We start from the raw sequence: 18,816 nt of genomic DNA, 5'->3' as shown, positions 1-18,816 counted from the left end.
TGTTTATGTAAGTCCTTAAAATCTTCTTTTATGGAAAATTTCAAACAGACATGAAAGAAACTCCCAGGTATCAATCACCCATCTTCGACAATTATCAACTCATGGCCCGTTTTGTTCCATTTCTACCCCCATATTCTTCCCCACCGCTACCTACCCAAGATATCATATCATAAAAGTCTGAACATAGGTTGATGGTAGAGGATTTGAGGGTGGGTTGGACATGGGGCATGGGAGGTGTTTACCTGTGGGACTTGAAGGCTGGAGTTGCTATTTACTGAGCCAGCACTCAAGTGTGCCCCGTTTAACAAATAACTAATAACCATGCCTAGCCCCCCACCCCCCACAGCATGGCACCCTCAACCATGCCATCTTCACCACCATTGAGTCCTGCTCCAGTCTGGCCTCTGTCCCCACTGCCCCCCAGGAACCTCTCATGACCCCAGTGATTATCTCCACATTGCTAAATCCATTGCCGCTTCTGCCTTTATCTGGCCCAGCCTCTGAGGAACACTTGATGCTTCTGACCGCTCACTTCTTCTGGAGACTCTCTCATACCCGGATTCTGTTGGAGGGGGGCCTTCCCACCTCATGGAATGCCCTGGCTACCAGCCTTCTCTTCTCCTGCCCATCTTCCAGCCTCCCTGGAGTCTTGGGTCATTTCTTGTTTCCTCTCCTATCTCAGCCAGTGGGCACTATCCTTTCTGCCCTTGACTTAGTCATCCTCTGTGTCTACAGCTTCTGCCTTTATCTCCAGTCCAGGCCCTCCTCTGTGCTCAGAGCCATGGGCACGTGCAGGCCCCTCAGTTCCTCATTCCCACACCCACCGCCCAGCCTCCTTCCCTCCTGAATTGCCATCTTTGTGAATGTCAGTTCCCCAAGTCAGAACCTGGGGCCATCTGTGACTTCTCACTCCTCCTCAACCCCAAACTCACCCAATTACAAGTGCTGATAATAATGATAATTTAAAAAATAATAATAGTTGGCACTTACCGAGGGCTTATTACACTCAAGCACCATACCACTTCATATTTATTACCTGATTTAATCTTCCCATGTCAAAACAGAATAGCACCCACCAGGACAAGATGGTTTCACTGGTGGATTCTGCCAAACACCCCCAAATCCTCTACCTTCATAAAAGAAGAATTTTGAGACGTTTGAGAATCCCTATCAAACTCCCCCCCGCCAAAAAAAAAAGAATAGACTAGGTGAATATTTTCTAACTCATCCTATGAGGCCAGCCTTATTCTAATACCCAAACCTAAGACATTACTACAATGGAAAATCACAGACCAGTATCTTTCATGAACATAGATGCAAAACTCTCCCCACACTCTTATTAACCCAGTTTTACAGATGAGAAGCCTGAAGAGGGTAACTTTTCCAAGGTCACTCAGAGAGTAAGTGGCAGAGCCAAGGTTCAGAGCTAGCCGGGTCCCATCGATTCCAGGGCACTCTGTTGCTGGCGGATGGAAAGCTCTGGAATCCTCTGCTCTCCTTCCTGTCACCAGCCCATTAGCACAGGCTTCCTTTCCGGGACCACTGTAGTGGCTGACTGGTTTCCCTTGGTCCACTCTCCCCTCCCAGACACGTGGGTTTTCTTCTGCTCCTCCAACATCCAAGGAAGCGCTTGCCTTCGGGCCTTCCACATGCTGTTCCCCCATAGCATCTGTCCCCACCCTTCTACCCCACTGGTCCTGGCCAACGTCTGTTTATTCCACTTTCTGCTCAAGTGTCTCTCTCAGAGACATCTTAAGAGTTTTGTGTTTGTTGTGCTTTAGGTGAAAGTTTACAGGGCAAATTAGTTTCCCATTTGATACTTGGTACAGAAAGTGTTTCATGACCTTGGTTTCATTCCCCACAATGTGTCAGCACTCTCCCCGTTTCCGCCCAGGTTTCCCCATTTTCTTTTGTCCTTGATTTTCCACCCCTTCCTGCCTTCTTATTTTTGCTTTTGGGCAGATAATGCCCTTTTGATCTCGTATAATTGATTGTTCTAAAGAGTACACTCCTCTGGGGTGTTATCGTTTATCTTATGTGCTTTTTTATTGTTTGGCTGGGAGATGGCCTCCGGGAATGGCTTTCTTTCCAGGTCAGAAGGGTGTCTTAGGGCCATAGTCTTGGGGGTTCCTCCAAGATTTTTTTAAAATCTCTGAGTGATTTTAATTTTATTCTAAATACCTTTAAAATATTAATTTAAGCTATTCAAAAAAAAAAAAAAAACCCCACTGCCCTCGAGTCAATTCCAACTCATAACGACCCTATAGGACAGAGTAGAACTTCCCCATAGAGTTTCCAAGGAGTACCTGGTAGATTCGAACTGCTGACCTTTTGCTTAGCAGCCATAGCTCCTAAACCACTACTCCACCAGGGTTTCCATTTAAGGTATAAAGACATAGAAAGAAAAACTTAATAAACACTGATACATCCATCACACAATTTATTAAATAAAACATATTGATGTTGTTGGAAGGTTCCTAGGTACTTCTCTATGAGCACAATTTTATTTATTAAAGAGAAGCAGCAAATAATAATGAGGAGACAGCTAGTGTTTTAACGACTAAGCCTCGTCAGGGGTTGGAAAGGGCTCTACTGTGTGTCATCCTGCACAGCAGAGTGGGAAGGTGCCTTCTCAGGGCTCAGGGTGGGGTGGGGCCATGGGGACAGTGAGCCAGCAGTGTCTGCGGGAGCTGTGACCAGTGAACAGCCATGGTGGGAAGGGGTTCAGTTTGCTCAACCTCTGTCCGTTTCTCCCTCCAGTGCATCTCCACACTGCGCAGGTCTGAATGCCAGCAGCCTAGGTTCTCAGACCCCCTTGGAGCTACAGTCTGGATGTGAATCAGGTCCTCTCATTTGATGCATGCCAGTGAGGTTCAGAGCCAGAAGGGTGACAGACGCCATTTTCCTGTTCTTTGGGGTCGATGCGGTTTTCTCCTGGGCAGTTCTGTGGGTATCAGGAGGCAGTGGGGACAGTGGCTCTGGGATCCCTGAACTGCAGCCTCAAGGGTGTGTCCTTAAACCCCAGACTTCCAGGGGTAGTGTTTGTTCTCTTTGTGGGTCAATTCTTTAGAGCTCTGGGTCCAGTCCAGGGTCTGCTCCTCCAGCCCTCCCAACATTTTTATAAGAACTTACTTTCCTGTATTAAATCCTATTCTGCCTATAGTACCCCGAGCAGAGTCTTCTTCCAGAAATGGGCACAAATACAGAAGTGTAAGGGCTACAGTTTAGCAACAAATGTGACTCACCATAAACAAGGGTAGGGGCTCAAAGAGCAAGGGGACACAACCAGGAGGGACATGTGGGAGAACGTCCATCTGGAAAACCACCACTGGCTCTGCCCAGACCTGGTTTACCTAACAGAGTACCGCAGTCATTCAAACGAGCAAAGGTACGATTAACAACCGTGACGATGCTATCACTTCACTTACACAGCACTCACTATGTGCCAGGCACATGCTGAGAACTTTAAAAACATTAACTTATTTACTCCTTAGAACACCCCCCGAGACAGGTACAAATACCATCCCCACTTTATGGATGAGGCTGAGCGGCTGATCAAGGTCACAGAGGAAGTAGAAAAGCCGGGACTGACCGGCTGCCTGGACCCAGAGTCCATCCTTTAACTACTGTGTGCTGTTGCCTCTAGCAGTAAACCAAACCAAACCCACTTCCTTCGAGTCGATTCTGACTCATAGTGACCCTATAGGACAGAGTAGAACTGCCCCATAGTGTTTCCAAGGAGTGCCTGGTAGATTCAAAGTGCCAAACTTTTGGTTAGCTGCCGTAGCTCTCAACCACTATGCCACCACGGTTTAGTGGCAGGTGCCAAGTGCTTTCCACCGACTCTCTCACTTACTCCTCACAAAAACCCCATAAGAAAGAGCTACATTGTTCCCATTTCACAGATGAGGAAACTGAAATCCAGAGAGAGTTAGCTATCTGCCCAAGATCACAGGGCTGGCAACCGGATTGTTTGACGGCCTCCGAAGCCCACTTGTCATAGCTGCTAAGTGCCACTGCCTGAAAGAAAGCTCTGTGGCCGCAGAGGGGCTGTGCTGGTTCTCAGGCCTCACATAGAGTAAGGGGAGGGGCACGTGGCAGACATACGCAGCCCAGCCTTGGGCTTCTATTTTGAGTGTTGGTGCCTGCTCCACTCCGCAAATCACTGCCCACAACTCCTGCCAGGTTTGGAGAGGCTCTTTCGAGGGTGGTAGCCAGCTGCCCTCCTCTTTGCTCCCCCCTCCCCAGTGGTGCATGTACCCATCTTCTTGACCTCTGTCCCTGCAGGGGAGGAGGACCCATTTTCTCTTTCTATCCTTTGACATTTTCACTGGCTAATTCTTTTCAGAAGTAGACTGCTGGGTCCTTCCTCCTAGTCTGTCTTAGTCTGGAAGCTCAGCTGAAACCTGCCCACCTTGGGTGACCCTGTTGGTATTTGGATACCGGCGGCATAGCTTCCAGCATCACAGCAACACACAAGCCCCCATACTATGACAAACTGACAAACACATGGATTATTATGCTGAGCAAATAATCCAAGAAGCTGGACTGTATGAAGAAGAACAGGGCCTCAGGGTTGGAGAAAGACTCATTAACAACCTGTGTTATGCAGATGACACAACCTTGCTTGATGAAAGTGAAGAGGACTGAAGCACTTACTGATGAAGGTCAAAGACCACAGTCTTCAGTATGGATTATACCTCAACATAATGAAAAAAAAAAAAATCCTTACAACTGGACCAATAAGCAAATCATGATAAATGGAGAAAAGACTGAAGTTGTCAAGGATTTAATTTTACTTGGATCTACAATCAACACCCATGGAAGCAGTAGTAAAGAAATCAAAAGACGCATTGCGTTGGGCAAATCTGCTGTGAAGGATCTCTTTAAAGTGTTGAAAAGCAAAGATGTCACCTTGAAGGCCTGATCCAAGCCACGGTATTTTCAATTGCCTCATATGCATGTGAAAGCTGGACAATGAATAAGGAAGACCGAAGAAGAATTGATGCCTTTGAATTGTGGTGTTCGCAAAGAATATTGAATATACCATGGGCTGTCAAAAGGAAGAACAAATCTGTCTTGGAGGAAGTACAACCAGATTGCTTCTTAGAAGCAAGGATGATGAGGCTATGTCTTACATACTTTGGACATGTTATCAGGAGCGATCAGTCCCTGGAGGACATCATCCTAGGTAAAGAAGAGGGTCAGCGAAAAAGAGGAAGACCCTCAATGAGATGGATTGACACATTGGCTGCAACAATGGGCTCAAGTGTAACAATTGTGAGCATGGCGCAGGACAGGGCAGTGTTTCATTCTGTAGTACATAGGGTCACTATGAGTTGGAACCTATGAGACGGCACCTAACAACAACAACAACAACATCCTTTGAGGGGGCCTTCTGGTTACTCCCTGATGTACTAAAAGTTATCCTTTTTTTCCTGGCCTCATCCAATCATTAAAACATCCAAACAAATAAAGCCATATTCTGCTTCTGATTTTATGGTTCCTACATATCCTTTTCTGATTCACCATCTTTGCTCTGAGAGTCCCAAAAGCAGGGCCTGGCCCTCAGCAGGTGCTCAGAAGAACAAGAGCTGAACACCTGAATGGCTTTTTTATTACCTCTCAATGACCATGCAGGCCCCACTTACCTCCTGTGTAGTGAAGAATTAACTTTATCTGAAAAATTGTCTAGCTTTTGTCTCTGCTCCTGCAGGCTAACCTCTAAAACCTATTACCGTCAACTCTATTCTGACTCATAGCAACTCTGTAAGACAGAGTAGAACTGCCCCATAGGGTTTCCACAGCTGTAATCTTTATGGAAGCAGGCTACCACATCTTTCTCCTGCGGAGTGACTGGTGAGTTCTCGAACAGCCAACCTTTCAGTCAGCAACCAAGCTCCTAACCACTGCACCACCTGGGCTCTTGGTTAACCTCTAAACCCTTGGAACTCCTGAGTGATAGGTGTGTCTTTGCTATTCATGGTGGGTCCCTAGGTCCACACCTGATAGATTCTGTTAATGAGATCATTCACAGTGGAGCCAGCCACTCCCATAGTCTCAGGGTTGGGGCTAGTCATGCCAGAAAAACCAACCATGTGATTAGAGGGTTGGAACTTTGAGCCAAGTGATGTCAGCAAGACCTCTGGGGAAAGGTGGGGGGCTAGAGATTGGGTTCAACCATGCAGGCAATGATTCAACCAATCATGTCTATGTAATGGAATCCCCATAAAAACTCTGGACACTGAAGCTTGGGTGAGCTTCCCTGGTCGGCAATATTCTGTGTATTGTCACACATCCATGTGCCAGACGGGTAACACATCCTGAGGACAAAGAAGCTTCATGACTGGGACCCTCCCAGACCTCACCCTATGCGCCCCTCCCTTTGACTGGTTCTGATTTGTATCCTTTTGCTGTAATAAAACTGTAATCCTAAGTATAGTGCTTTCTTGAGCTCTGTGAGTTGTTCTAGTGGATTATTGAGCCTGAAGGTGCTCATGGGAACCCCTACTTTGTAGTCAGCTGGTCAGAAGTGAGGGCCATGGGGGCCCCCTGAGCTTGCAGCTGGTGTCTGAGGTGAGGGCAGCCGTGTGGAGGACTATGCTCTTAGCCTGTGAAGTTTGGTCCGATCTGAGTACCTTCCCTTCCCTCCCCTCCAGCTCTGCCTCAAACCCCAAAGGCTTTGTGAGGTGTGCTATGCATCCCCGACTTCCCTCAAGAACCTACTCTGCATCATTCCTCCATGGTGTTTATGCTCCTCACAAATTCACTTGTTTTCATTTGACCTTTTCCTCAAGAAGAGTGTGCACCGTTTTACGCCTAACAGTAGTTAATCGGGATGCAAAGCCTCTGCCTATCCCTGAAGGAACCCCCTGCTGTTCTCATAAACTCTCCTTCAGTCCCAATGGAAGGATCCTAAATACAGCCCAAGGGCCTTCCTGATACATTTATCCAGATCCTCTCCTCGGCAGAGCCCAAGGCATTGTAACATGATCGGAAGCACAGGCACAGCCTTAGCCATAAACATTTCTAAGGATCCAGAGGAAAGGAGTAGGGAGAGGAAGGTCAGAAACCAAGGAAAGGGGACCGGAGTGGAAACACCCTCTGGGTGAAAAAAGCAGAGTGCATTCTAGGGCACGGGGGTCCCGCTGCCCCATGAAGCTCTGCTCTTCAGAGGGTGGGGGTGTCATGAGGAAAAAAGGGCCACTGCGCAGGGGCTCGTGCATCTAAGTGAACGGTGGGGCCCTGTCATTTACTGTCGGGGTGAGGTAAGGGGCACCTCGCCAGCTTCACACAAACTAGATTAAAAAAGGTGGTTGGTAGGTCATTGACAAATGGATTTTTAAATCGGCAAGATTGTGGTCTTTTTTCCTGCTTAGCTGAGGATGTGTCTAAGTTAAAGGTGGCTGTTCCTCATCTGGGGTGTTAAACCCTAGCAAGCGGTCACCTACGATGCAGCAATTGGTCTCAACCCACCTGGAGCAAAGGAGAATGAAGAACACCAAAGACCCAAGGTAATTATGAGCCCAAGAGACAGAAAGGGCCACATAAACCAGAGACTACATCAGCCTGAGACCAGAAAAACCTAGATGGTGCCCAGCTACAACCGATGTCTGCCCTGACAGGGAACACAACGAAGAACCCCTGAGGGAGCAGGAAAGCAGTGGGATGCAGACCCCAAATTCTTGTAAAAAGACCAGACTTAATGGTCTGGGACTAGAAGGACCCTGGAGGTAATGGTCCCCAGACCTTCTGTTAGCCTAAGACAGGAACCATGCCAAAAGCTAACTCCTCAGACAGGGATTGGACTGGACTATGGGATAAATAATGATACTGATGAGAAATGAGCTTCTTGGATCAAGGAGACACATGAGACTATGTTGGCATCTCCTGTCTGAGGGAAGATGAGAGGGTAGAGAGGGTCAGCAGCTGGCTGAATGGACACAAAAAGAAATACAGGAGGGAAGGAGTGCGCTGTCTTATTAGGGGGGAGAGCAATTAGGAGTATATAGCAAGGTGTTTATATATTTTTGTATGAGAGTCCGACTTGATTTGTAAACTTTCACTTAAAGCACAATTAAAAAAAAAAAAAGTGGCTGTTCCTGAAACTTTGGGGTAGATACACTCTGCCTAGGGCCTCCCTATTGTTAAATGTCTTCTGGACCTGCTGAGGCCCAGCCTAGGCCCCCCGATGGCACCTGTCCTGGAGAAAAGACTCCCGTGAGAGCTAACAAAAGAGAGAATCTGTGCTTCCTACTTTCCTCCTACTCAGAGAAAGAACCCCAGATAGAATTTTCCACGACAGGATAGTTTCCAAGATGCCACCCATACTTGGAAGAAGCCAGGTTGAAATTCCATTCAAGTCAAACTTTCTTGATATTACTTTATCTTTCCCCTAGGAGGACTGCGCTAAAGCAAATTCGGACACCCGTGGCCTCTTCCTTCTATGCAAAGTAAAAAGCCAGCAGCAACCCAAACTGATAAGATTAATCTAAAGAGCAAATTATGGTGTAATTTCCTATGCCGAAACTGTGTAGTAAATTAAAAAAAAAAAAAAAAAAAGTTTCATTTTCCTATTGGTCTGATTTCACAGGAACATTTTACCTGTTTCTGTGAGGCATTTTTTTTCTCCTGGAAGAGAGGTTCTGATTGGCCCCAAAAGACTGACAATCTGGTGTAACGAAAATTTCCAATGTAAACTCATTTTCCCTTGGTTTCAGCAACTTTAAATCTATATATAGAGATATCTTTGTCAGAATTGCATTGTTAGCTTCTCCTGGTAAACTAATTGTCTCACATTGCCACTGCAAATAGAGATCTATTAATGGGTCTCACCTCTCAACTGATTCCAACTCTGTTGTGCCTACTAGTATGTACCAGCAACTTCATCCACGGCCAAACATGTGGTAATATCTTAAGAGAGATCATCAAAACTTTGAACTTCCTCACAGAGAAAAAGGTGAGTAAGCTATCTGGCACCATCCCTCCAGATGTTCTGGCAGTGAGCTTTGGTGATGTTGTGGGTATTTCTTAAGCTATGAGAAGAATGTAATGAATGTAGAGAAGTTTGTAGCTGGTGGTTGATGCCAGGGCAGGGAGCATAGCTGAGAATTCTCTCCCCTGGTGCTTTGTTTCAGAGGGATTGTAGGAAATGTTCTCAGTCTGGGAGGGGTGGGGGGTGAGAGACGCCCACCTAGGACTAACTCTGTCTTTTGCTCTCTCATTCCTGTGCCAAGCATGCGTGCACCGAGTTGACTGTAGCAGACGCCTTTGCTGCCCCGAAGGTAAGAAGCCATGGTATGGTTTAGAAGATGGGTGATTTGGGAGAATAGAGCCATCCAGTTGAACAAGAAACTTCTGTAATGGAAAACGAGAAGGCCCAAATGAACTGTAAGGTTTTAAATGTTTTCAAAGAATGAGAATTCTGATCTTTAATCTCAAGCATGTTTTTATGTTTCTGGTTTCACTTGCTTTAGAAGATGTGTAATAGAAATCTTGGATTTTGTGATCCTAATTCAGATTCTGGTCAAGGGAAAGCTATGTCACGTTTTACCCAGCCCCTGGTAGTACCCAGAACACAGAAGGCACTCAATGAATGCTTGTTGAAGGAGAGAATTTTTCTGGCCCATATGTTTCTGAAAACCCAAATCTCTCACAAAAACAGATATTGAGATTACAGGTTGAGGGAGCTTTCATTTTGTCTAAGAGACTTCCTATGGAACGGAACAGCTATCGCCAGAGCCCCTCCTTTCCTGCAGCGGGTCACCTAGAGCCCGCTGGGCTCCGGGGCCGCTGTCCAGAGACTCTAACTTGCTCTGTCCTGCCCAGCTCCTCCCAGTCTACTCCAGGCCTGTCCTGTTGGACCAACTGGCCCTGACACATCCCTGCTAATGGCTGCTCCGGCATCTCGCCCTTCCACCCCCCTGCGCCATCTCACCCCCGCCCCTCTATCTGTAGTGGGAGGAGATAGATTTGACAGCTGATAGTACATTTTCTCTGACAAACACATGACTACAGCCATATCAATAGCTTTGTGCTCTTCAGTTCCTGTTTTCATGGAAACACACGACTGAGAATGAAAGCCCCAAAGCCTCAATTTACCAGTGGTCCCCTAACCACCTGCTTTCCACCTGTACTACAGGGGATGACTTGGCAGGGTCACCTGGCTATAGAACAGAGCCCCTACTCCTTGCTGAGGAAAATGGTTCTTCAGCCCTTTATCTGGACAATCTCATTTCATTAAGGATTATTTCAAGATATGAAGGATAAAATTATATGTATGTATGTATGTGTATGTATGTCTATAGAGGAAACCCTGGGTGCATAGTGGTTAAGTGCTATGGCTGCTAACCAAAGAGTCAGCAGTTTGAATCCACCAGGCGCTCCCTGGAAACTCTATGCGACGGTACTACTCTGTCCTATAGGGTCGCTATGAGTCAGAATAGACTCGATGGCAACGGGTTTGGTTTTTTACATATGTCCCTGGGAGGCGCAAACAGTTTGAGCTCATCTACAAACCTAAAGGTTGGTAGTTCAAACCCACCCAGTGGCACTGCGGAAAAAAGGCCTGGTGACCTGCTTCCATAAAGATTACAGCCAAGAAAACCCCATAGAGCAGTTCTACTCTGTAACACATGGGTTTGCCATGAGTCAAAATCAATCGATGACAATGGGTATATATATGTACATAATTGTATATATGTACATAATTTGTGTATACGTGTGTATATGTATACATGTGTATGTGTATACACACACACACACACACACACACGTGCACACACAGGTCCTTCCAACCCAGATTGTACCTTCTAGAAGCTGAGTTCACATGCACTGTGCTCTGGGTTCTCCAGAAGGGGAGCTGCACTGTTGAGAGGGCTCTACCAAAGCCAAGGGAAGGGGCCATCTAGCTCACTGGTTAGGACTGGCCCAGAGGATGTGCCCAGGGTCTGGAAGTAAGACAGCCTGTGGTTTTAGCTCCTTTCTGCCATTTACTTGCTGTGTGGCCTTTGACAAGTCTCCACAGCTCTTTGTGCCTTGGTTTCCACATCTGAAGATGTGAAAGTGATTTTGAAGGTTGGTTGGAATCCAATGCTTGAGTTAGTAGAAAGTGTTATTTCAAGATGATATAACCCTTGATTAAAGGCAAAGATTGGGTGTAACGGAACAGTGATTTTAAGGAGGGGGCTGGTGGTTTGAGATGATCAAGCCCTGCAGGATGATAACTTCAAGCCCGGGGGCTATCCCCGGTCTGGGCCGTCTCTAGACGAGCCCCCCCACCCCCACACCATGCTCACTGCTTCCCTTGGTCCTTGGCTCCACTGTCACTGGGTCCTCACATGCCCGCCTCACCACACGCGTAGGCCTCTCCTAGAACAAGCCCGCACCGTCTTCCTTCACTCTTACTGCCTCCTACGCTTTCCCCCAAACTGCTGCCACACCTCCTGAATTAACAATCTCACTCTTCTTTTATTTTCCTTCAAAGACTGAGCACTGCTTATTTATCTAGTAAGATATTTCAGAACAAGGAAAGATTGTTTATTAAAAATTGCACAGGTGGTATGTGGGAGGAAAAGCCAAACAAAGAGGCAGCTTAACATCTAGGCTCCAAGGCAAAGTTTCAGAAAAGTCTCACTAGGCTGTGATGGAAAAATAAGCAAAGGGGTTCTCCTTTTGGACCTCACAGCTGTCTATACAGCAGAGCGGGTGCACACCTACGTCTGATACCCAGGTAGCGTCGGCCTTCAGTTTGTCCTCATCACCTCCACTCTCCTGCAAAGCCTGGAGAGGCTGGTGCTTTAGATGAGGTTTCTCAACTCCCAGAGCCCAGAGAGATACCGGCACCGTTTGTAAAGTTTCAAAGAGAAATTTCCAACTAGGGACCAAGAGTGACTCTCAGCCAGTTTGATAAGTGCCTATCCTTCCAAAGGCTCTGCCCACCGGCCACCAAGCCCCAAAGGGTAAAGAGAGACAAGCTTTTGTGGTCTGAGGCTCTGGTCCTTTAGCCTGGTTCTAGATCTTCCTGAAAAAGAAAAAAAATTAAAGTAGGAACTGTACTGTTAGAATTTAGCCTGAAGAAATAAGAGATGAACACAAAGATTTACACATGAGATTATTCACTGCAGCATTATTTACAGGAGAAAAAACCTGGGCAACACTAGGGGGCTGACTAGGTCAACTGTGGCACCCACATACAGTGGGTTTCTATGTGGCCCGCAATCCGATGTTCTGGAAAACTATGACTGACTTAAGAAAATGCTTGTAGCATATGTGTAGCACAGTCACAAAACATTATCTATAATGGGTCCTTATTTTGAAAAAAAAAGATGTATTAAAAAACCTGGGACTATATTTACCAAAATATTAACAGCATTTATCTCTGAGCGATAGGATAATGCATGAATTCCTCTTTGTTGAATATATATTATTTTTATACTAAACATACATTACCTTTATAATCAGGAAAAAGAAAAAAAAGTTATGTAGCTGTAGAACTTTAAAGCCGCTGAACAGAGCTTCTCATATGCATCCCCCAGGCTCTAGTTACTGCACGTTCTGACCCAGCGTATCTGGGGAGGAGCCTGAGATGCCGCATTTCTAACAAGCTCCCAGGGGGTACCCATGCTGCTGGGCCATAGGCCACACTTTGAGTAGCAAGGGACTAGAGCGTGCTGTGCCGTGCCGTACCTGAGGCTAGAGAGAGCTTTCTCCATCGGAGCTGGATGAGGCTTACTTTCAGACCACTCTCCAGGCTCTGTGTCTTTGTCTTCAAAGGTACGTGGAAAATGAGAGCACACATCACGCCTGGTTCAGACTGAGACAATCCTTCTCCCATGTTCCCTAGCAGGAGCTGTTTCCCCACTTGTACATCCCCCCTTCCAAGGCCCAGCATACCCCGGAAGAGCCCATGTGGCCAGACCCACATCAGAACTGCCAGCATTCCAAGGAGATCTTGATCCTCCAACATTTGAGGCCAGTGGCCCCTTATCAAAGCCCTGTCCAAGGTCCATCCAGCTCACCGGCTCCCTCTCCCAGAGGCCTCCTTTGATCTCTACAGGCCAGATTCTGGAGCATCCTGCCCCAATCTGTGCACTTTAGCTTTGTAGGGAAATGCTTTCTCTCCTCAAAGGACCATGAGCTTCTACAGGCATTTCTATCTCCCATGGTGGGTTAATTGGAGAGTGAATGCTGCCTGAAGCAGTAGCGTCCAGGGCAAAGGATGGCATTTATTTATTCACGAGCATGAATGATCTCAGGGAAATCTGGATTTTAAAGCTTTCAGGCATGACAGAGAGCAGAATCAGACCAAGAGCACATGTGGGCACCTTCCACAGGAAGAACAGCACGGAAACGGACATGGGCTGTGGAGACAGATGGTTTGGTATTTAAAGCCCCACTATGCCACTTACCTAGTTGGGTGCCTTTATTCAGGTACCTTAAGTTTGCATCTGTTTCCTCACTTGTAGAATAAGGATTAAAAAAAAAAAAAATCTTACTGTACATGGCTATTGGCAGGTCTGAAGAAGACACGCACGTAAAACACCTACAACGGAGCTTGGTCTTTACTGAGTATATACTGCATAACTGTTAGTGCCCTTCACTCCTGCCATCCCCAATCTGCTCTGCTTCTAAATCCTGGACAAACACACTCCTGCTTTATCTAAAATTTCTTACTGGTAAAGGGGAGAGAGAACTCTTGCTTCTTTGTTCAAAATTAAGTCTAAGGTAGCTGAAGGTCCTTTCAGCAAAACCCTGTAAAGAGAAAAGAAACTGGGAGGTTCTGAGGAGACAGTTGCTGTATGTGTAGGTAATTGGGAGAGGCTCTTCACAGAATGGACAGCTGCCTTCATTCATGAGGCTGGAATACTTGAATACCTGATCCGTAGTTGAGCAAACTTGCCTTCTCTAACTGTCCACTTGGAAAGAAGAAATCAGAAGGAAAAATCCCTCTCCCATGATCATAATAGAACTCACACATGGCTATCTGTGACATTTCTCTTTCTAGAACACAACCGAGAAAGAAACCTTCTGCAGAGCTACTACTGTGCTTTGGCAGGTCTCTAAACGCCACGAATGCTTTACCAAATACCTGAGAGGACTCAGTAGAAGCCTCAGCAGCATGACAAACCTGGTAAGCTATATTATGCTGACAACTTAGCTCCTGATTCTCGACAACCATGCTTCTAACTGTTCTTCCTTATTAGTTATTTTGTCCTAGATTAATTAACCCATTCATTCACTCATTCAACAAATATTTGTTGAGGCTCTACTAAGTGCCAGGTGCTGTTTTAGGCACTGGCAATAAGACAAGGAGGCAGAGTCCCAGATCTCATGGAATGTTCTAGTGAAAGAGTTGCAGAAACAAATAAGCATGTACTATGATGTCCAGTATGATAAGTGCTATGAAGAAAAATATAATAAACATAGGGGACATGGAAGAGGGGGTCTGATTTAGGCATTAGTGACATCATCTGAGTAGATATCTGAATTAAGTGAGGGAGCCGACTATGTGACCAACTGGAGAAAGAACATTCCACGCAGAGGGAACAGTTGTACAAAGGCCCTAAGGTAGAAATATGCTTCATGTGTTCAAAGATCAGGAAGGCCAGTGTGGCTGGATTGGAGCAAGGAAGGGGGAGTTTAGGAGGAGGTTGGATCACACAGGGTCTTTGGATTCTGTCCCATATATGGTGGGAAGCACCTGAAGGGTTTGATCACTCTGACTACTGTGGGTAAATAGTGGTAAGTATAGAAGCAAATGGCCTGTTGGTGAAGCTCTACTAGTAATCTGGATTAGAGATGATGGTGGCTTGGGTAAGGGTGGGGGGCAGTGGAGGTGGTTGGATTTGGGTTAGAGCCAGATGGACTTGCTGACAGTTGAGGTGTCAGAAAAAGAGAGGAGCAAGAGGTAACCTTTTAGTTCTTGGCCTGAGCCCCTTGGGGGATGGCTGGCGCTGTTTACAGAGACAAGGAAGACTAGGGGCAAACCAGGGCTAGAGGCTGAGTGGAAGATCAGGAGTTCAATTTTGTACATAGTAAATTTGAGGTGCTTACTAGATAACCAAGTAGAAATGTTGAGAACATGGTTGAAAAAGTTTGGAGTTTAGCGAAGAAGTCAGACCTTGTGATATAAAATGGAGATTCCTTGGATGCGATTAAAAGTCACAGGACTGAATGAAATAGAGAAAAGAAGAGATTCAAGGACTGATCCCTGAGGCATTCTAACATACAGAGGTCAGAAAGAGGAAGGGGATTCAGCAAAGGAGACTGAGACGAAGTAGTCAGCAAAGCAGGAGACCATCCAACTGTGTGTGGTGTCCTAGAAGCCAAGTGAAGAAACTCTTTTAAGAAGGAGAGAGTGATGAACTGTATCCAGTGTACTGAAAGGTCAAGTAAGTTGAAGACTGAAGACAGCCACTGAATTTGGCAAGATGGAGGGCCGTTGGTGATGCTAACATACATGGCCTCAGTGGAGAGGCCGGGGTGGAAGTCTGATTGGAGTGGGCTCAATAGAGAATGGGGACAAGGAGTGAAAAAGAAGTGACAATTAATATAGAAAACTCTTTTGAGGTGTTTTGTTATAAGGTTGCAAAGCAATGGAACAATACCTAAAGGGCAAGTATGGAGTGAGGGAAATTTCTTCCAAGTTCTTTCAGAATGTTAATCTATCAACAGAAATGACAGAGTAGAGTAGGGAGAAATGATGGTATAGGAGACAGGGAGAATAATTACAGGGGCAAAAGTCCTTGTGGGAAACAGTAACCCAAAGCAAAAACCAAACCCACTGCCACCGAGTCAACTGCGACTCATAGCAACATTATAGGACAGAGTAGAACTTCCCCATAGAGTTTCCAAGGAGCACCTGGCAGATTTGACTGCCAACCTCTTGGTTAGCAGCCGTAATACTTAACCACTACACCACCAGAGTTTAGTGGGAAAGAGTAGATGTTATTTAATACCAAGTGGAGAAATTTGCCTTAGATAGTATCGTCATTCATCCCCTCCTGGGTCTGTTGCCTTAGTTATAAAATAAGGTAGTAGAATGAAGAGCCGACAAACACACATTCTGTCTTTTAGCCTTCTCAATTATAAAGTAGGTACTGTTATCCCCATTTTACAAAGAAGGAAACTGAAGCTTTTATAAATTAAGTGGTTGGTCCTAAGCAATGCAATTAAACAATAGTAAAGATGAGATTCAAACTGCAATAGCGGCCTGAAGTCCTGCCATGCTGTAGTGTCTACTGGGCAGGAGGGCCAGGTGGTTGAATCTCTCCCTCTCAGCAGTCCAGGTGGCCAGGCAGAAGGCCCAGAATGGCAGTGGCTGGGTCTGAGCCTCCATCTTCATGTTACTCCCCCTGAGCAGCACCTAGCTGCGACACACCTCTCCAGTGACTGTGGCACCCCCTGATTGCAGACAGTTAGTGGTAGTATGGTAACCATTTCTAGGAGTGTAAGTACCTGAAAACATGCAAATCCTGCTAGTGTAGGGGCAGAATCAGACTTCCAATCAAGCTAGGCTGGAAACCCTGATGTGATAATTTTCCAGTGGTAAGTGCCAGAGTAGGCTTGATTCAAGTAGACAGTTGGTGACAGCAAGACTGAAATGCTTACCAATGCAAGCTAATAATACATTTCTTTTGTAGGATTACTGTCCTGTGAATGAAGACAGGACGACTACATTGAAAGACTTCTTGGAAAGGCTAAAGACGATCATGAAGGAGAAATATTCAAAGTGTGGAAGATGAATATTTTAATTTATGAATTTTAATAGCTTTATTTTTTTAATATTTATATATTTATAACTCATCATAAAATAAAGTATATGTAGAATTACGATGGTGTCACATCACTTTGATGGCATTCGTTATATTTACTTGACAAATGAAGTTATGGTTTGTAGTTTTTGGAGAAACCAATTTAATTTACTGACAGATTACAATTGGTGAGGGCTTCTGGGGAGCAAAAAAGGAGAGCCCAATTCCCTCTTGAGAAGCCCTCTCTCTAATTAAGGACACAATGCATGAAATGATTAAATAACATAAGGTCGCATGTGATGTAAACAGTAAGTAAGAGAACTTGCAGAATGGGTCCATAAGTCCTGCCGACTACCATGTATTTCTAAAGCCAAAAGGTTATCTAATGGGTACTTAGAACACTCTTCTGCAATGGCACAAGGGCTGTTACACTGAGTCTGTAGAAAACAAATGTAATCCTAGTACATTATGTAGCTCTTTGGTGAACAATATTTGCAGTCATTATATAATAATGTAAAACCTGTTGATTCTCAAGTTCTAAGACAAAGACAGAAACCAAAAGACAAACCATAAAGGACTAATTATAGCTATGGAGCCTAAGTGGCACAGTGACTAAAGCGCTCAGCTGCGAACCAAAAGATCGGTGGCTCAAACCCACCAGCCGCTCCGCAGAAGAAAGATGAGGCAGTCTACTTCCGTAAAGATTACAGCCTTGGAAACCCCATGGGGCAGTTCTACTCTATCCTATAGGGTCACTATGAGTCGGATTACAGAACAGACTATAAATGCTATCAACCTGACAATATTAAAGATATGGCAAAAAATGGTTGGGAGGTAAGAGCAGAAGTAAAGAAGGAGAGGCAGGCCATGAATATCCTCACTTACACGGCCAGGTTAGCTAAGCAATACTGTCTAAGGTTGATGCAGCAAGAACCAGAGACTTAAGTATTTATTTAAAACTGCAAGAGTAATAGAAAAGTTAAAAACAATTTACTACACAAAGTTTGAAAGGGGTAGTATAAATGAGCCACATCCTCATTTTTCGATAGGGAAATCAACAACTAACACCTTAAGGTGATACATAAATGAAAAAAATAGTTGGTAAGAGTGGTTTTGAGTCGATGATTGCTGTAGCTGGCGATGGGAATGTGGGGGTTTATATTACTCTGCTTTTTAAAATGTCTGAAAGTAATAAAAAGTAAATGAAACTCAAAAAATAAGAAAAACAATACTAATTAAGTGTGAATCAAGAAATCTTTCAAATGATGATGGTAACCACTGGAAAAACAACAAAAGGTGGTTTGCTGTGAGAATGAGACTTGGAATCAGGAGGGGTGAAGCAGTTCAGGAGGCAGATGGCTTTCTATTACAAGGCTGTGTGTGTGTTTTGCCAAGTGTTTAAATAATAAAATGGTTTTCATTATTAAAGAAGAGTTATGAACAACTGCCTCCTCTGCCATGAGACAAGAACTGGATGGTACCCAGCTACCATTACTGAACATTTTTATCAAAGCTTCTACAGACGAATCACGATCAAAAGGGGGAAATACAGAACAGAATTCCAAATTCTCATAGAGTCTAGACTTTCTGGAGCCTGAAACTATTGCCCTGAGATAATCCTTAAACCTTAAACCAAAAATATTCCCTGAAGTCTTCTTAAAACCAAACAATAGTTTAGTTTAACTAGGAAAGAATGTCTACCTTAAGCACTGTGCTTTTTTAAGAACTACCTGCATGGGAGCAAACTAACAACAGCAACTCAAAAGATTAGATGGAAACCTTAGAAGGCAGTGAGTTTATGTTAACAGGGGAGGAACAATTCAGAAGAGGGTGAGAATGGTTTCACAGCTTGAAGAATATAATCAATGTCACTGAACGTACATGTAGAAACTGTTGAATTGATTGATTTATGCTGTGCTATGTATATTCTCAACAACAGCAAAATAAATAAAGTTAAAAAAATGAAAAAAAACTGAAGAACTAAAAGAGAAAATAACAATTGTGGCAAGGATGTGGAAAAATTGGAATCCCCATATATTGCTGGTGGAATTGTAAAACAGTG

General features: G+C 45.0%; 1 protein-coding gene across 1 annotated transcript; it reads left to right on the top strand.

Annotated features, from left to right (window-relative positions):
* The first annotated feature begins 8,614 nt into the window (after positions 1-8,614).
* Positions 8,615-17,522, top strand: IL4 (interleukin 4). The gene is made up of 4 exons (XM_003404748.4): positions 8,615-8,959; positions 9,237-9,284; positions 14,006-14,131; positions 16,644-17,522. Exons 1-4 carry the CDS (start codon positions 8,825-8,827, stop codon positions 16,743-16,745), a joined length of 411 nt encoding a protein of 136 aa, XP_003404796.3. The 5' UTR covers positions 8,615-8,824; the 3' UTR covers positions 16,746-17,522.
* Positions 17,523-18,816: the final 1,294 nt, after the last annotated feature.

This window comes from Loxodonta africana, chromosome 2 (assembly GCF_030014295.1).
Source record: "Loxodonta africana isolate mLoxAfr1 chromosome 2, mLoxAfr1.hap2, whole genome shotgun sequence".
Lineage (NCBI taxonomy): Eukaryota > Metazoa > Chordata > Mammalia > Proboscidea > Elephantidae > Loxodonta > Loxodonta africana.
This window is presented reverse-complemented; position numbering and strand designations above follow the sequence as displayed.